At 31.3% G+C, this 20773-nt stretch overlaps 2 protein-coding genes across 7 annotated transcripts in view; one reads left to right on the forward strand and one right to left on the reverse strand.

Moving 5' to 3' along the window:
- The window catches only part of LOC127734576 (homer protein homolog 2-like), a 59101-nt gene extending 44170 nt beyond the window's left edge, over nucleotides 1–14931 (reverse strand). Inside the window, exons 1-2 of one of the 5 annotated variants that reach the window (XM_052244518.1) lie at nucleotides 14789–14915; nucleotides 3116–3171 (exon numbers count right to left, since the gene is read on the reverse strand). In XM_052244518.1, the coding sequence (XP_052100478.1) occupies nucleotides 3116–3168 (53 nt within the window). In that variant the 5' untranslated portion in view covers nucleotides 3169–3171; nucleotides 14789–14915. Of the gene's footprint in view, nucleotides 1–3115; nucleotides 3172–5139; nucleotides 5307–14788 lie in introns of those variants that run through there. The other 4 variants (XM_052244516.1, XM_052244521.1, XM_052244520.1 and 1 more) reach the window with 4 other exon arrangements.
- A 5696-nt stretch (nucleotides 14932–20627) lies between these two features.
- LOC127734579 (aryl hydrocarbon receptor nuclear translocator homolog) overlaps nucleotides 20628–20773 on the forward strand; it is a 55080-nt gene continuing 54934 nt past the window's right edge. For both annotated transcript variants that reach the window (XM_052244527.1, XM_052244528.1), the window contains exon 1: nucleotides 20628–20745. In XM_052244527.1, coding sequence (XP_052100487.1) covers nucleotides 20706–20745 — 40 coding nt within the window. In that variant the 5' untranslated portion in view covers nucleotides 20628–20705. The remainder of the gene's footprint in view (nucleotides 20746–20773) is intronic.

A 20773-nucleotide genomic window follows, 5' to 3' on the forward strand; every position in this document is an offset into this window, starting at 1 on the left:
CAAATAGATAACAAATAAAACAGGATGTGCATAAAATAAAACGAAAGAAATATTCAATTAAGTGGGAAAATGTTTAAATGATGAGAAAGCACTCAAACTTTTCTGTCTAAGTCCATTAAAATCTATTGCAAGAATATTAATAATACACTTTACCAGTGTTACCTCGGGATGTGCTTCAAAAAGCAGACAAATTGTCAAAGTAATAATGACACTTAGACAGTGGTCTAATATCCACCACAACATGGTGTAGTTTATTAACATCTCATAATGACTCATATATGTAAATTAACTTGATTAAACCAGGTAGAAAGGGATTCTGCAATTAACCCTTTGTAAACCAAGACATAAACTCCAGCCATAAAGCACAACTCCAGTTAGTCAAGACAATTTTTCACATATTCAAGGGACATAATTCCCCTAGAATTTTAGACTGTCACTGGTTTTCAAATTCTCCTGAGATATTGTTGATACAAACTTTTCCTACAAATTTAAACAGAATCTAGCATTTGCTGGATGACTGAGAGCACTTACAAGATCATTTTCACACAATTTAGATTTCTACGGGACATAATTCCCATTGAAATATATGATCATAACTGGTTTTCAAACATGGATTACAAATACATTTGTTGCGGCTGTTTTGAAATTTGAAAGTTTATTAAATTCCTCCACAAACTGTAAGGGTGACAATGTTTAGAAAGCAAATGCACCAATGCACTGAGAGCAAAAATATCTTTTATACAACACTGTTTTAGCAAAAAGTAACAAATTACAGATTAACTGGAATAATTTTAATGACTTCAACACTTAAATCTTGGAATTAACCAGTACAATCTACTATTAGTATGTTAATGAGGATAACATCATCACTTGAATGTGGCTGTATTCAGCCAATTGAAATAAATGTATACGTATTAACCATTAAGTACATGTATACTTGTCTGAATGAAGCAATATACAACTGTATTTCTGTCAAATTTATTCTTTCTGAGTATAATATTTATATATATATATTACAGTAAATTCTTGCAAAAGAACCAATGTGTTCCGCTTAATTAGATTTTTGTCTAATGCATTTCACTGCACTCATTACTCTGAAATTGCAAAACTTTATAGCACTTATAAAATTTGCATCAATTAACAGCATTCCACATATTAAGAACTTGTGCATGAAGAGTAATCTAATGAAACGATCACTAATAAAGATTAAACTATCAATACAACCAAAAAAGTCTTAAAAGGATGATAACAAACCTTAAGCTCATCCTATCATTATAATCCTCTCTGAAAGGCTTAGATTTCAATACCATAACAATAATTTTTCAATGATACTGAAATATTAACTACACTAAGAATTTAAATTGCAGTAAAAATAATTATTGTAAATAACACTTGAATTAAACAGTTGCTCTTTATACCTACAATGTCATTAAAATTCAAAATTTTAGTCTAGCATTTATTATACTGTACAACAAATACTTCAATGTTCAACAGAACTCAAGCTGAAATGAGGATAGATTTATCTCCCTTGCAATGAAATTGTAATGTATTTCAGGTTAAGTGGAGTTGTCTCCTGTGAATAGTATTTGAGCATTTGTACTTGGAAAAAAACTGGAATAGAAAAAAAATATAGAACAAAAGGGTTTACTTGCAGTACTTGCCTAGAAATATTTTTAAAGGAATGGGGATTTACATTACTACAAAGTTTTGAAGGATGGGCTTATGTAAAATTTATAGGAAAGTTCAAATTTTAAAGAATAGCTACAATGTAGGAGCTTAAATTAATGCATTGCAACCCATCCATGCAAAAACCCTACAGGGAAAACCCAAGTTAAAGCCAATATTATAATTAAAGCATACAGAGCAGGATTGCTAGTTGGCTTTACACATTGCTATGTATACTCTGCATTTGGATTCCACAACAAAATCACTGCCTGAAATATTTCTGTCTGAATTTTTTATCAGTTAATAGACACAGAATTTTTTCCTGTCAATGATGAGTGGCATACAATTAGTGTAAAAATGTGTACATTCAATTTTTCATCCGAATCTGATAATGCTGACAGCAAACAACAAAATAATAGAATTCTAGAGCATAATTTGAGTAAATGACCCTCTTCTGACACATTAGGGTTTATGTTTGGAAATCTAGAATTATATTAGTATTAACACAATCAGCTAAAGTAAACAAGGCCATGCTATTAATCTATTTATTGAGGAGTCGTTATCAGTTTAAAGTCAAATTTGTCCTCTTCAGTCAAACCTATTACTTAATTAGGTAAACATTTCAACAATTGTCCCATAACACTAACAAATATTTTTCTCTTTACACATCAGGCATCTTTTCTATTACCTTAGCTTATATCATTTGAGCTAAGACTACCTAAACAAGAGGATTAGGCCATTTTGACAAGTTTCAAGTTGAGTAATATAGAGAAAACGGTCTCTAAACACAATAGCTCAAACAAATAAAATGTAGGAATGATTCATAGCCTGACCAGTTTCAGTCCTTCACAGACCTTCTTCAGAGGCAGAATGATGCATTAAGAGTGGCACACTATTTAGTGCATGAAAGCTATTCGTTACCTCATAATTATCATACAGGATTCAATTATCCATTCATTTAAATATCCAGTGGAATTTTCATCAGTTACAGTAATCTTCATTCAAATGACAGTTGACATCTTTAAACAGATTTTCAAAGTCCTTATTATAATAGATTTTTTTTTAATCTGAGAAAATATTAAAAAATATTAACAGTTGAATTCAATAGTACAATAAATAGCTATTGTTAATCAAAACATGTCTCTGGGTTTCAGGAACGGAAATTTACTTGGAACAAAAGTAGGGCTTCAAATACATTTATCTACTTTGACCCCTAAAGACTATATATCCACCAACCTCCAAAAAGATGATAATTTAAAAAAAAATACAATTTAATAAATTCCAATTCCATTTAGTAAAGAAAAAAAGCCATTAATCCCATGAATTAAAAGAACTGATACAACAAAAAGGATATAGGTAAAAAATAACAAAATAAGATGCCAGTTAGATTGTTTAGCATAATTAAAAAACAAAAAAGTTATTAAAATCCTACGAAAACAAATAAAAGTACCTCATGTGTTTGTCTACCTCTGGATTTTTATTGGATTTGATGAATTTTAACATTTCCTAAAACAATAAATATCAAACAACGTCATTGGATAATATACTAGAAAAGTTAAAACGGTAGTTAGTTGTATTACCAAGTATATCTGTCTCGTGAAATAAAGATCCTAAAATCTTAAGACTACAGGCAAGTTTTGGACACCTGTTATAATAAAATGAGCCATATATATTCTAATATAACATGTCTGGATCTGAAAATTGTGAAAAAAGTTTAATAAAACAGTGGTGATTCATGTTTACAACTGATTCACATACATGCAACACGTTGCATCAATGAATTAAATTCATTGTAACATATTACTTGCACATTATTATATTTCCTTATTTCCCCTTTTAAAGACTATAAATAAGTATTTGATATTCAAATTCGCCCTTTTTCCGAAGTTTTAAATCTATATAATAAAATTCTGTCTTACTTTCATGCTTAGGTTGACAATTTTGATTTCTATAAATAATATTTTTCACGATTGTTCTTTGTACATATACATGTAATTAATCCTCAATTAGGCATCAAAAACATTCTAAAGGATTTACATATGGCATATGTAAAACATGCATGGACAAACAAAAATTTTAATCTTAAATATGTAGATGTTTTGAGACTATCTGGCTGAAGGAAAGACAGGAGCAAGTACATTGTACATTAATAAAACACACAAAGATTAAATATGAAACATATCAGAACATTTGAATATGAATGCTCAGTTTTTGTATTGAAGTTTGGAATCCCTGTAGGCTCTGGGACATGGTAATACAAGTTACAAGGTTTTAGTATAATACACTATATACCAAATTTTGTATTTCACTCCTAAGAACCACCAAAATATAGAATGAGGAAGATACAGGGTAACATCAATATCGATGATTTTTATATGTAGACTGCTTTATATGAAAACAGTTTAATAAAAAAAATTCTCAAATAAGATGTCATGTTGCCCTTCAAGGGTTCTTAATTGGAGTAATACTGGTAGAAAATCTAATTATTTCTATTATTACCAAAAAACTAAGAGTATTTCTCAGTCTCTGTTTTGGAACAAACTCTCCTTCTTTTTTCTCAAATTTCAACCAAATATTTACTTAACCATGTACATGTGCTTTTGTCACTGCTGGTGGAGGTTTCCTCTTGGAGGTCATCACCAGCCTAGTAGTCTTCACTTGTGTGTTGACATGAACTATCATTGATATTATCATATTTATAAATTAACTGTATTACAAAACTTTGAATTGTTCGAAATATTAATGATTTTCTATCCCAGGAATAGATTACCTTAGCAGATAACCTTTTGGAATTTTTTTACCCTCAATTATGCTCTTCAAATTCAAAATTTAAATTTAAAAATTGAATGGCTTTTAATTTTCTAGATTTTGGCATCACTGATGAGTCTTTTGTAGACAAAACGTGTGTCTGGCGTACAAAATTATAAGCTGGTATTTTTTATCAGTATTCATGTGTGCTAATAATGAAGAAATAACCGCTATTAGCCTAGTACCATGATTTAATATAACTGGACAAAGATAGAAGGCTGTATGCTTATGGTTGCATGTTATACAACTTGTTCTTTTCTGAAAGCTGAAACAATTACATGCATGCAAAATTCACATATTCCACTCTTCTGAGTAATAGAACAGATCTTTATTATTTGTATCACAATCAAAGCACCATGCAACTTGTATCATCATGTTACTTACAGGACCTTAAAAACACAAAGTTAGGCTAGTCCTATTAAACCATGACATTCCAGATGATCAAATGTTTTTTTTTTTTCCAAATAATTCACTTCACTTCAAGTTAAATGAACACTGCAATGTAATCATGCATGTATTACTTGCTATTCTTATCCTTTAAGCCATTATATCCTATTGCTCCTTGATTGTCTCAAATTCAAACTGTAAATGGAAATTATCAAAGTATTGCTAGTAAATCGACAATATGCCTAGTGGAATAAAACAGAAGAAAAAGTTCTAATTTACCTGTGAATGATCACAGCAACAGGTGGTGTAGAAAGTCCACTAACTTCTTTCATTTTTCACACAGTTGTGATTAAATTTTCACCTTCACAAATAAATAAAAATGGCCAAGAATTTGAGCATATTTTTGGCAAACTAGTTTATAATTGATGATATTTCTGTTTAAAACATCATTTCCACATCAGTAATTATAGAAGCCTATTGGGTATGGATTGTGAACAGACAACAATAGGTGATGATCAAGATAGTCTATAGGCTAATATAACTTCATTTAAAAACAATTTATACATTGGAACATTATATATTGCTGTATCATACAGTGTCAGGTGATAAGGGCAATAACTCTGACAGTCAAAATATGACTGACATACTAAAATTGAAATCAATATGAAATATTTTAGAATATAATTAGGTACATGGTATTTAAAAAATGCCATTATTTGTTACATAAAGTGTTCTTTTTGTCAATTTAAATATACAGGATTATCTCAATTATGTAATTTGACAGTGAACTTTATTCAAAATCAAAGTTGTATTGAATATTACGGTAAGTTGGAATGTTGTCTGCCTTATCACTAGGTTGTCTTGTGTTTAGTTTTATACTACAATAAATACTTGTTTAAGCAAGTCAAAACAGATGAGCAGCACTTTTTAGTAACTCAATAGAATTTTATGCAACTATTGCAGCAACTTTTTTTTAACGAATAGAGTGCCTTTGAATATTTTTTAGGGTTCCCAAAGTCACTCTTTAATATACAAATATTTACATACAATTTGAATATTTGCAAATCATTTCGTTCTGTGAAATATAATAATTTGTTAATCAAACTTTCTGTTATCATATCAATACATGTACAATTAATGTTTACTTCAATTTTCTAGTTCAAAATTCAAAAAAACAAATCTTTTTACTTTATTGTTGATACAAAGTTTTAAAACGTTTCGAAACAGATCTTCATGAATAGTTACAATGTTATTTCACAAAATAGCCTGTCCATTCACATATTAATTCTGTTGTCTATTGTAAGTATTGTGTATAGGCGGTCAAGCTGATGTTACAAAGTCTGTACCCCAAAAAACAGTCATAATAATAGGTGTGTAACAACACTGCTACAAGAAATTTTTTAATCCTCATTTACACAAACCAGAACATGAAGATCCTCTCTATTTGTGAGATGCATACTCATATATAAAAACATAATAAATGTGGATAGTGTCCACATGTGGACACAGATGATGCCCCCGCTTGCATATCATATAGTTATAAAGGGACATAACTGAAGAACAGTAAAAGTGACGCTACCCAAATTTGAACTTGATCTGAGGTTTGTGGTAATAAGCATTGTGTGTAAGTCTCATAACATTTGGTTGAGGCTAACTTAAGTAGAGAACAGAAACTAAAAATTCAGCAATTTTCTATTTGTAAACACGCATAACTCTAGAACGGTTGTGTACAAGTTTAATAACATTTGGTTGAGACAAACTAAAGTTAGAGAACGGGAACGAAAAATTCAGCAATTTTTATGTTTATAAAGGGACATAACTCAAGAATGGTAAAAGTGTCGCAACCAAATTTCGTACTTAATCTGTATTATGTAGTAATATGCATTGTGTATAAGTTCATAACATTTGGTTGAGGCAAACTAAAGTTAGAAAACGGATCTTAGTTTTGTGGTAATATTGTGTATAGGTTTCATAATGTTTGGTTGGGGCAAACTTAAGTTACAGAATGGACACTAAATATTTTGCAATCTTTAGATTTATAAAGGGGCATAACTCAATAATAGTTAAAGTGACACTTCCCAAATTCAACTTGATCTGTGTTTTATCAGTGGAAGTCAAAATTAAACATTGCATTGTATAAAGCATTGATTGTAGTTGATTCAACTATAATTAAGGACAAAGGAAGATAACTCCAATTTTAAAAATAACTTGATATTTAGAAGAAAATAAAAATTTTGCAATTTTTCCATTTATAAAGGGGCATAACTCTAGAACAGTTAAAGTGACACCACCAAAATTCACACTTGATCTGTGTTTTGAGGTAATAAGCATTGTGTATAAGTTTCATAACATTTGGTTGAGGCAAACCAAAACATGATTACAGAAACGAAAAATTCAGCAATTTTTCCATTTGTAAAGGGGCATAACTCTAGAACAGTATAAATGACGCCACCAAAATTCAAACTTGATCTGTGTTTTGTGGTAATAAGCATTATGTATAGGTTTCATCACATTTGGTTGAGGCAAACTAAAGTTAGAAAACGGAAACTAAAAATTCAGAAATTTTCCATTTGTAAAGGGGCATAACTGTAGAACGGTAAAAGTGACGCCACCAAAATTCAAACTTGACCTGTGTTTTGTGGTAATAAGCATTGTGTATAAGTTTCAAAACATTTGGTTGAGGCAAACTCAAGTTAGAGAAAGGAAACGATAAATTCAGCAATTTTTCCATTTGTAAAGGGGCATAACTCTAGAACGGTTAAAGTGACGCCACCAAAATTCAAACTTGATCTGTGTTTTGTGGTAATAAGCATTGTGTATAAGTTTCATAACATTTGGTTGAGGCAAACACAAGTAAGAGAACGGAATCGATAAATTCAGCAATTTTTCCATTGGTAAAGGGGCATAACTCTTGAACGGTAAAAGTGACGCCACCAAAATTCAAACTTGATCTGTGTTTTGTGGTGATAAGCATTGTGTAAAAGTTTCATAACATTTGGTTGAGGCAAACTAAAACTAGAGAACGGAAACCAATTTTGGGACGTACGTAACGAACGTACGTACATACATACATACAGACGGACAAGGGTTAAACTTAATGCCCCCTTCGCTACGGCGGGGGCATAAAAACAGTTATTTAAAGACCAAAGCAGCATCTACTAGACCCATACCTTTGCTTGAAATTATATTTTTTATATTAAGGGGACCATATAATATTATGGGAGGGAGGGGGGATTTTGAAAATGAAAATTCTTGCCATATAAGAACTGAAAATAAACAAGCATTCCGTGTGTATTGCCTGGCAATACATAGTCCCCTACCGGTTAAAAATTCATTGTGCTGAAACAAAATTCGAACTTGATCTATAACTTGTCATGGTGTAAACAAATATCAAGTCAATATCTTCAAGCATGACAAAAAAATGTGGAAAATTGATTATTTGAGTGAATTTTATAAGTCCAAGGACCATAACTCTGCACAAAATCATTAGACCAGAACAAAATTCAAACTTGATCTGTAACTTGTCATGATAAAACTGTACACCAAATATCAAATCAATATCTTCAAGCATGACAAAAAAAAGGTGCAGAAAACTGATTATTTGAGTGAATTTTCTAAGTTCAAGGACCATAACGCTGCACAAAATCATCAGACCGGAACAAAATTCACACTTGATCTGTAACTTGTCATGATTAAATAATACACCAAATATCAAATCAATATCTTCAAGCACAAAGAAAAAAAAAGTGTGGAAAACTGATTTGCCGGACTGACAGACAGACAGACGGAGTGCAAACCTAAAGTCCCCAACGACTTCGTCGGTAGGGGACTAATAACCTTGCCCAAAACAGAATGAGAATGAATAATTACCCAACAAAATCACAGGCACTTGTCTCTGAAAAATATTTCCTATACATGTATACCTTAATAAAACACCATGTGTTATATTAAGTTATATGAAATTTCTTTCAGAGACAAGTGCCTGTGAACAAAATGCAGGATATAAATTGGTAAAAGGGTTAATAAACTTGTCCAAAAGGATAAATTAATTTGCCAAAAGATTAGCGAGACTCGCAAAATGTAAAAATGAATATTTCATCAGAAAAAATTCCCCCTGCCCTCTCCTCCAAGCAACTTCAAATGGTTATCCTCTTAATATACAATTTGTACAAATAAACTTCTATACAAAACAAATAAAACATGAAAGTTTATATCAGATATATTATCTATAAATATTGTGAATGTTTTGTTTTATAGACTTATATAAATTCTTAGATATAACTGAAAAGCTGTAAGTAAATCTTTTTACTTACACCTTGGGATACCACACATACATTAATCCAATGTTGTACTCGTCAAAGTGTAATTTGTGTTTCAATAGAAAAAGTATTTAGAAAAGCAAAGTTGAAAGATGCATCATTTCATGTCCTTAAATATTTTGCTACATCCCAAATTTTTATAACTTTTCCGCAAGATTAAAATGCATAATCACGAGATATTAATTTAGCAGATACATGTATATCATATGTCAGAAATACTTACATACATGTACATGTAAAAAGAAACTAACATACATTATGTTCATGTTCTCATCTCAGGCAAGATATGAACACTTGTCTAAATAATTTTGTCTGGCAGGAAGGAATGAAAATCTCTCAATAAATTGAAAAAAACAAGCCCTTTGGACTCGTCTTAGATTTACAATTTTATCTGCTTTGCAATGTTTAAAGATAAAATATTTCCTTTCTATGTGTAAGAACACATAAAAATACAAAAATCTGTGGTTCTGACCAGTTATTTACAATGTGTACAATATAACACATAAATTTACATCTTTATTATATTAAAAACTTACAAGTGAATGAACTAAGTTACTGTTATTGCAATATACATCTTCATATGGAGTCTTCCTCTAGATCTCTTCTTATATAATTACCAGTCAATTTTTGGGTTGGACTGTAAGGAATGGCTGTGACCATGACAAATATCATATTTAATCATAGATACAGGTGTAATTTTTTTTTTTATTTCAAGACAGTATACAAATATGCTATGGAAATGACTTTAATACATAGTCTTAGGCCTTTAGGATATGATTCCAGGTCAAATTGTTTCATGAGTAAAGATTGGTGTAAATGACGGTAACATCGAACTACAGATGACGTTATTTAATCAACTATAATAGATTTTGTTTCTTCATGAAAAAAGTTTTAAATATTTCAAAGAGCTAGATTGAGATAGACCATATATATATATATATATTGCCAAACAACCAATGAATATTTAAATATTTGAATCTAAACACAATTCTTCAAGCAATTTACATACTGTACATGCAGTTTTCTGAAAATTCAAATTTTTCATTAAAATAAAGAATTCTTCTATTCCTAAGATCTAATGAAACAATAGGCATATTACGGAAAACTTGTTACAAATAGATTATTGTTAAATCAAAAGTTGTTAGACAGTTATCAGATATAGTACCTTGACAATTTAAAGTTAGCAGGTATTTGTCAATAAACAAGGTATTTACAACATTTCATTAACTCTTAAATTGTTTTATATATCCTATCATTAGATAACAGGTTAATCTGACTTCTTTATTGTTTTCTTTCATTCCTTCAACATTTAGATATCTCTTTCTTAAACTAATTCTTCTAAAGGACAAAACTCAATAATCAAAATTTAAAATGGAAAATTAGTTACAAATCTTACAACCAAGTTTCATCCCATGGTTTTCACTAATTTTACCCCATTTACATTTGTCACAAAGTAGGGGAACATAGTGATCAGGGTGTCAGTCTGTCTGTTTTGTCTGGAAAAATTTCTTCTAAACCAAAGAATCAATTTAAACAAAACTTTCACATAATCTTTATTACCTAATGTACGTGTGTGTCTCCTATTTAACTTTTTGGTCAGAATGATTTCTGGGTTTTTCAATAATAAAACATGGACTATATATTCAATTTCATAGCAAAGGAGGGGAATCAAACTAGCACAGATTCTTTATGACATAATGTCATTGTGCACCTCCTATTTCACTTTCTGGTTAGAACGATTTTTGGGGTTCCCAATACAAAAACCTTGACCTTGCCCTTTCATTTATAGGGGTAACCTGTTTTTGATCCAAATGATTTTTGGGGTTTCCTTTACCAATTATGGACTTTGCCATTGCATTACAAGTATTTCGGAAGTACAAATTTTGTATGTGCAACTTCTCCTAAACTTTGTAGTACAATTTATTGCAACTTTCTCACAATCTTAACCATATAACAGTCATTCCCAAGGTGGTCAGATCATATGTGTAAATGTCCTGTAAAAAAGAGTCTGGTCCAGTTAAGAATAAAATTGAGAATGGAAATGGGGAAAGAAGAATAGTTTACTGGACCAAATGTTCAGTTCATTTCTAAAAGCCTTGGGAACCACTGATATAATCATGATACATTGTAATATTATATATAGCTATTGTTCTGCATTTTGTGCACCTCTATTTTGTTAGTTATCAAAATTATTTGTGGGGTTTCCCTTGCATAAGCATGGACTTTACCATTGCATTATTTGGGAGGTACCTATTTTTTGTCTGCAACTCTTCCTTAACTGCTTATTACAATTTACTGTAAATTTAGAAATTGTTGCGAGGTTTTTATTAATGAGAATAATGTGTCTACTTGAGTATCGCAATAATAAGAACTCACATTCTGATATCAAATACATATCTGTATGTAGCTTTTTTCTTAAATCGTAATAATTAAAATCGCATTTTTGTTAATTCTTCAAAAATCACAATAATAAATGCACGCAATCATTTCTGAATTTACAGTATAGAAACATTCTCACAATCGTAACCATATAATCATATAAATAATGCTATTGTGCACCTCCTATTTTGTTTTTTTATTTCAAATTTTTTTTAGGGGGTTTCCCTTTCAAAAGCAAGGAGCGGTGGTATCATTTTGTGAGCTTTGCTCACAGTACCTCTGGTTTCTTTTTTTGTGTTTAGCATTTAGCATTTTTACATTCCAAAGCCAATTCAATCAGTTTTAAAAGCTTGAAATTTGGGTTATGTTTCAAGTTAACCATCATCACTTTAGATGTACTTTTGTTTTTTGTGTTGTTGGGATGCTGTCCCCTTGATTTATCCACCACAAATCTCCTTCTATTTAAACATGAACAAATTAATTGTACTGGATGCATGAAGAACAAAATCAATGGAGATAACAGGCTTTTACCAGTAATTCTATAGAAAATACTGCACAAGAATATTTAATATTTTAAATGCAGACCAAATATTCATTTGCATTTTAATCAAATGTTGTCAAATAGCCTTACATTAATTTTACAGTGTTTTTCTTGTTCATGATTCATCCTTTTGGAGTAGACTCAATTCTTATTATTAATCACATTGTGCATACATGGATATGAATATATAACAGAACATCTGACAAATTTTAAGAACTTGAATTTCTTTATCTTTTAAGAAAAAAGTCGATAATTTCATGAATAATTAAATCATCTCATTTTATAAACCAAAATATATATGCAAATCCTCACAAATACAAAGTAGCAGTTGTCTCCAAAGCTGATTGTGACACTGCAATTTTGGTTGAATGTTACAGGCCATATGGTTATTTATTTGGAAACCACCTCAGTGGTCTCTGGTGCACCTCGAGTGCAGGAGGTTGTGGATTCAAACCAAAGACTTTAAAATTGGTATTTGCTGCTTCTACGCTAAGCATGCGGCATTAAGAAGTCAGGGAAAAGATTGGTCGTCTCGGAGTCTGAATAACGTGTCCAGGTAAGGTGACATGTCTACCTGCTGACTGTTACCTTGTGAACTAGCACGTTAAAAATCTGGCTCAGCGTGTCGGTCTAGAACAAAGCAGGGTTAATATTCATATTACATTTACATGTTCTCGTCCTGAATATGCATATTAATTTGCCGCTGGAAATTAATCAGCCATCCATCATCATCTTCATTATTTATTTTGATTATATAGTTATGGCCAACTCTGATTTTATTTGGCCAACTAGTTTTAGAGAAGAAGATTTATGTAAAAGTTAGTGGAAAAGGTCTAAAGATGACTGCCGACAAGTGAAAGCAAAAGCTCATACTGGCCTTTTAGCCAGGTGAAATAAAAAAAAATCACTCAGATCAAAATTAGAGGGTGCAAAAAGTCCCCCAGATTGCCCATACTTATCTGTGCAAGTAAAAAAACTTCCCAAAAAAAAAAACTTTTTAATAAATATCTTACAAGAAAGGTTAAGCAAACAAAGTTATTTTTCATATAATTTCTATTTCCATGAGGCATATGATAAGCCATAACTCCTGTAAAAACAGTTGGCCCGCACTGCTCCAAGACCTTGCTGATATAAGCCTTTGATATACATTTCATATAAACCCTAGAATACATGTAGGCTTGAGCACCCTTAGATGGCAAATTTCCATATAATTTATATTTCCAAGGGGCATAACTCCATTGAAAATAGTTGTTTGGCCCTGATTCTTTAACTTGTACAAGACCTTGCTGATATATATACATTTGACAAACAGACAGACGCTGGGTATTTCATACCCTGAATTGCATTGTACAGGGGACAAAAAAATCTTGAAGGAAGGAAGGGGAAATGGAAACACAGTTAATTTTTTTTGGCCAAGGTCTATCACAATGTCAAACTAAAAAATTTCATTTATTACCTCTATATCTAAATTGACACAATACTTATTGATTGAATAAATAAAATATTTTCCATTTAAACTTTGTCACTTTATCGAATTCCACACAATTGAATAAATAAAATATTGTACATGTATACATGGTATAATGTTGAAGTTCTAATCTGTGATCTATATCTAAGTCAGTTTATTTTATTTTTTTAATTTTGTGATAAAACGCCCTCTGTTCTTTATGTATCTCTTCCACAAGTTTACTAAGCATGAGAAACAAATGATTTGCTTAAATTGTATATCATTTACAAGAAGGTAAGAAATACTTTATTAAAACTATTTAAAAAAAAACATAAATTCTGCAATATTTCTTCCCACATAATTACCTTTTATACAAATTATCATAAAAGAATGAGATAAAAATAAGATAAAAAACTGTTTATACAACATGTACATTGCAGGATTTGATTCTTAGGCCAAAAAAAAACAAATATATGTCTGTTTGAGGTTACATCATTAAAAAAAATAGGGTAGGTAGTTCGGTATTTCCATTTTATTTTATTTTTTCATTTTATTTTGAGCGGCATGATTTTGAGTCTTGCGGTGCATCTTGCTGTGGTTCGAGTTGTCCATGGGCCGTGTTTACCTAAATTTTTAATGATTGGACTATTTCCCTTGGTTGTTGGTTTGAAAAATGTGTTTTTTTTCATCACACAAGTCTCAAGTTTCTTAAAACAGGTGTCATAAGAACATTTAGATGTATCAGGCAATTGATTTATTTTATTGACAACTCTTTAACTTTTCTTTTGACACGAGGTCAGTTAATTTTTCACTTTAAGACGGGGATAAAATGTCTTGGGGTGGCACTCAAAAGTAGGGTCAGTCCGCTTACCGTAAACAGACATATATATTTTTTTGGCCTTACACACAGGACAGTCTAAACTGTACTCAAAAGAGTCCTAGACCTTGGACTTTTACAAATTAAAGGAATTTGTATTCCCTTATCCAACTTGTCAGCAGTTTTAACAGACATCTTTGTCCAACTTACTTAAAAACCTACACGAATATACTAAAATAAGATAGATAAACATATATATCATGTAGGGCAATAGTCTCGTCCCTTATAATGAGTGATTTTAAGGTTATGGTATCAAGTTGACAGACAGTTAAACAGTTGATGATGGTTGCAAAATTCCATAAATTTTACAAATCTATTAACTGCCATCTTTTAATGGAAATTGCATTTTGCTTCTAACATCTTACCCAAAACTCATTTTGAACTTCCAATTAAAGCTACATTGTTCATATCCCTTCTTCTGTTCTCAGTTCTGTTTACAATTTTCTAACGTCCCAACTGTAAACCGGAAACGCACTAAGCAATCAAAGTGTCATACAGTAGCATGTCAACGTTTGCGTTTTGCCTGTAAAGAATCAGATCATTATACTACATTTGATTTTTTTTTTCATATTCGTATAATTTTAAAAATCTAGTTTATGTTCAGAAGGACTTTAATCACTTTTGTTAACAGTGTTATAATCTGATAATGAATACGAAAATTTCAGCTACTGGTGAGGCGGTGCTTCAATACACGGGACTCGGTTAGCAGATTAAAATTTTGTTAAACAATGTTTTGCAATTTTTTTTTTCCGTATTTCCTGTCTATTTGTATTACATTACAAGCGTTTTTAACGTTGGCATCAATATTTCTTTGTTTTCTAGCAATGTGCAGTTTACTATCCATATCCGTACTGAAGACCTTTAACTTGCAAAAGTTGACAAAAAAAATAAAATCTATATTTCAGATTTTTTCGGATGACTCCTGTCGGGCGCTTTGCGTATTAATTCTCTTTTTCCTCCTTGTCGTTTTCAAATAACAGTACTTTTAAAATCATAGTTTAACGTATTTTGTTCTTGTTTTTATCCATACGAATTTACAATAACATTATTATCATATTGGTGATGTTCTCCTAAAATCATGGTTTTCCCAAAAAGTAGAGGGCAGCATCACTATATATTTATTTATTTATATAATAAATTATATAACATATCTATCCTATACCTTGTGTATTGCAAGTATTGCGGCTATTTGCTACTTTAATGTACATGTAGCGTAAAAAATGTATATATTCACAAATATATTGTATTTCACAGTCTTCAAGGATATATTCATACTAATTCCTAAAAGTATAAGTTTTTGCCGGTGACTTCGTATCCAAGCGTGTAAAATTCTCTGTTCTCTAATTTTTCACTGTTTTCACATTTCCCAACCGATTGTGAAACAATTAAGTTGCGTTCTTTAAAAAAAGAAAAGCAATACGTGAACCTAAGACCGCTGACTGGTCACCAAAAGATTGTTGTTGAATTTTTGTTTGCTTTTGAATTGAAATAATTGACTGTGAATAGAAGAAGATAACGATGAAATTAAACTACCTTTATTAAAAATATGTAATAGTGTGTACATTCTTGCACAAGTCAGTTGAAAGCAATGTTGGATAGGTGTGAATAGAAAAGTGTATATACAGCTACTATTTGAATACACATATTAAAGCTCGACTATTTCATTTATTACTTGGGATTGTACATCATTTTTTTATAATCCTATTGCAAATCCCAGTTTCTACAAACCGGATGTATAATGCAAATTGCAAAAAACCAATCGCAATATAAATTTAAGCACTCAGTTTGCTTTATAATCTGGATGCATTTATTTTATCTATCACATCTTTATATTTTGTTTCCTGCATGGATGCCTCATATTCTCGACTAGTTATTGAAGTTGTCTGTACTCATGGTAGATGTTGTACAGATAAATTTAAAGTCCATTTTCCATGTTAAGTGAAACCCTGTGGCATGCAACTTATAAGAAGGTTTCGTATATTTTTCTTCAGAGTAACACACCAGCTTCATTTGGACCTCTTATATAGAGACTTATTTTGGTCTCATAAACATCTCAAATTTTAAGGATTTCCTGATTTTACATTTAAATCAATCCAAATATTCTACAGGGAAACTTGGTTTTGAAGAATATCTTATTTTCAGAAGTTTTATTAATACCTGAACATACTCTCAAAAGAACCAATTTATATAAAAAGACACGTAGATATAAAAAGATACCAGGATTAACATGTTGTACGTCAGACGCGAATTAAGTCTACAAAGAATCATCAGTGACGCTCGAATAAAAATAGTCAAAAAGGCCAAATAAAGTACGAAGTTAAGTAATTTATTCCTTGGGTAGAAAATCCTTGGCATTTCGAAAATGTCAACGTTTATAAAAGGACAGTGACTCAAAAAAGAAAACAAAAGAGAAACAGCTAGAGGTCAGAATACCGTAAGCAATGATGACCGTGCTTGAAAGTCACATGGCAAGCTCTTGTTGCCGTGTCCTGAATTTAGATAAGAAAAGCGCAAATTCGCATTCGCGAGAGAAATTAATATTAATGCATGAACGTGGTATTTTTGCGCAAGAAATAGTAAATTGAAAGGATACGCACTAATACTCTGGATAAGAATACGCATTTGCGTCATCGCATATATTAATCTAATAGTTGAATTCGGATGTCAAACTACATGTACCTACCTCAAGTGTTTTGACTCCGGATTCATTGACATTTTATCCGGAATTTTTGTGAACGCAAACCGATAGTGTGGGTGTGAACAGGGTGATGTATAATGTGAATGAATCAAATTTTCAAAACCGTACCATAGTACAAATATTTAGATGCTATAAGGTTGAACTAATAAAAGAACTATTCTATAATATATTATGTCAAAGGTTAAAGGACATCATGTTAAAGTTACGGACTCTCTATTGGTAAAATGAAAAAAGTTACGGACTGGCAAGATGTTTTCAAGTTACGGACATCCTAAGTGTTTTCGCAAATCGTGCTCTACGTGATCGTTTATTTTGTAGTATTTAATCACCTTTTACGTTTAGGAGTTTCCCTAAAAGATTGATACAACTTTTTTATTACTGAACATTTGTGTTGTATTCATGGTACATTGTTATTATAGGTGAGAAGTTTCTTACCGATGCCAGGCGGCTCCATCTTGGGCTGTGGGTAACTTAAGTTACCCGCAGCCGTTTAAGCACAGTGAAAAGGAAGGATAAAAATCATTAGAGAAATAGATTCCACCACTACAACTCGTGTATTATCATATTTCTCCACTCTCAACAGTTAAATTTTAGTTTATTTAAAAAGCTCGGCAAGCCTCGCGCTTTAATATTAAAATTTAACTGTATCGGGTTGAGAAATATCGTAACACACTTGTTGCAGTGGTGGAATCTATATTTCTCTATATACATTAAACGAGCTACTTCGCTATTTATGGTAACAAATATGGAATCAAAAGTGACGGATGTTTAAAATATCTTATTTTCATAAAATTTACATCATTAAACCTGGGACTATTATATACTTATACTTAGTATAATAGTCCCAGATTAAACAGTTAAAACCTTTGATAAGCTTTATTTAACAACGGAAAGAAGAAATTCAAAAGTTAATATAAAGTAATACAGGGATAAAAATAATTTCCCATATAAATCTATAGTAAAATTTATCTCTGGTTATGGACAAATACTAGCGCATGCGCATTAAAGACCGATCGAATTCTTGGTCATGTAAGTGAATTCGTGTATATAATTAGGTACGGGACAAGGTTGTCTGTTAAAACTGATGACAAGTTGGACCAGGGACTGAAACTTCCCTTAAAAGCTAAAGTTCTTTTTTTTTTAAATTAAAACAGTTTTTTGTTTAAATTTATTTTAACTCATCTAGATTAGGACAAAGAGAGACAACTCCATCATTCTCATATTTCACATACTTCAGATGTGGGTTTGATTAGTAATGAATCCCGATTTTCTGTTACAAAAATGTAGTTCATATCATATTTTTTTAAATATTCTATAAGTTTTATACATAACCATCTTCATAATTCATTAACCATCAAAATTTAATATTTGATGAAAAAGAACAGGACAGTCTAATAAAAGATGCTTTTCATCTTCTACTGTTTCCTTACATAAGTTACATTTCTGTCTTTAATTTCTAAATTTAGGAATCTACCCCTATATATAACCAGTTATGATAACTAAGTCTAAATTTGGCAAACAATTTTGTTTGCTCCTATGAGCAGTATTTTATCAGTAGCGATGCCCTCAACTCTTTGGCAAAACAGGGAGTACACGGAGGGCATCATTGAAAACTGCTATTGTAAAACCGAAGGGGTAAGAGCAAAAACACAGACTGTAAATTAAAAAGAAGGGGATACCTTTTGCTATTCTTACAGATAAAATATGTTTAAACTATACTACAGAATGTCCGAGGCCTCTTGAAGAGGTGTACCACTGTACACTGACACATTTCCATTCACAAAATAAAATTTTTGCACAATAGTGAACAGAACTTTGTGTTATAAATTGTCAATAGTAAATGTGTTTGATCAAAACTTTAGTCCCCCAGCTCATTTCACTTAAATCAGGTTCCGAGAACACGTTTTTTTTTACGGTATTCACATTAAAGAGGAATCTACGATCAATTAAAGTCGTTAACATTTTATTTTAGAAAATATCCACGGAATTTGATAAAAAGATATTCTTCCTCCTGTCTGACTAGAATTACAACTAAGCCACGGTGTCACTAGTTAGCAATTTTTTTTTACCTTTTTATACTTTTCTTTTCTTTTGGAAATGTGTTAAGCCAATAACGGATTTATGCTTAAAATATTTTAAAGTATACGAATAATCACAAGCAAGTATTAGTACATTTACCCCTTGTAGGTGTCCGAATGTGTAGGTGTCCTAATTTGTATTTATTGATTGATTGACATTAGACGCTACTTTCTGCACTATTGTACTATCTTTTTGGGGTCAGTTTTTATTGGTGGAGGGATGTGGAGTGCCCGCATAGTACCACCGACCAATCTGTAGTAAATGCGCGTTGTTTCGGTTGTAAAAAATAACCGTCCGAAAGAAAAACTCGATCGGAATCTTAGCTGGCGGATGAATAAACTGGTGAATAACCCCATCAAAGCTATTTTGCAACTGATATTAAGGGAGCTACCATTTGATTGTTATGGGGGGGGGGGGGGGGGGGGTGAAACTGAATTTTGTCCTGCCTTTTTAATTTTCACTCTATTCGGTCCTGCCTTTTTTTTTATTTGTTTATCCTGACTTTTTTTTACATAAATTGTCATCCTGCCTTTTTTTTTTGCAAAGTAGCTCATCCTGCCTTTTCTTTTTACTCAAAACTCCTGTCCTGCCTTTTTTCAAATTTCACCCCCCCCCCGCCCCCCAAATAGAAATCAAATGGTAGCTCCCTAAAGTGCATCGAAATTCAAGGATTGTTTCTAGATCATATTATAAAAAAAAACCACAAAGCTATGATGTCGATAGAGCTGTTTTTCGAAAATAAACATTTTCCATCTTGGTTTGGTTGAAACTGTTTTCTATGCGAAATACTCGGAATGTGCTGTCGTTATTGTCCGACGTTTTGATTTTTGTTAATTGAAAGTAATACATATGACTCCTGGTAATATTTACAACCGTTACAGTCATTAGAAAAGTAATAAAAGTGAAAGAAAATGTGTTTTTTTTATGTTGACAGTCTGTGAAAAAGGCCTGAGGCCGAAACGTAGAACACGAGCATCATCATATAGTGTCTTTAAAATTATTGATATAAATCTAATTCATTATCTTTTGAATTATATTTTTATATAGTTAATTAATTAATTTATTAATTAATTTGTTACCTAACCCTTTCAAAATGCTTTGTTTTGTTATACAAAATCTGAGAGTCTGGATTGGGTTTACAGAATGAAAGAATAATGGGGGAAAGAAATGGGGGGGAGAAATAAGCCTAAAATACAGATTAGAGAATTATAGAATGCTTAAATATGAAGAATAGAAAATGATTAGAAAAGAATAAGGTATAAAGAAAATGCCGAAAAATTAAAGAATACAAACATGAAGTCCCTCCCTTCCAGACCCTCAAATCTGGTGACAGTCAAACTATAAATGTAAAGCTTATTGAAGTCCTATCCATTGATACAATGCTGTCGAGTCCTATCATCAAATCCAAATCTCGTATTACACGAGATATTTCGAGAGTCTTTGTTTCCTGTCAAGTCGTCAACAAATTATATTATTACCCATTTTAAGCAGTAAACAGATTTAACATGGCCTCTTCAACAATATCTCCAGGACCATCAGGATCTGGTTAGTTCAGACGTTAAAATTATAGCCA

Source organism: Mytilus californianus, unplaced genomic scaffold (genome assembly GCF_021869535.1).
Source record: "Mytilus californianus isolate M0D057914Y unplaced genomic scaffold, xbMytCali1.0.p SCAF_3, whole genome shotgun sequence".
Lineage (NCBI taxonomy): Eukaryota > Metazoa > Mollusca > Bivalvia > Mytilida > Mytilidae > Mytilus > Mytilus californianus.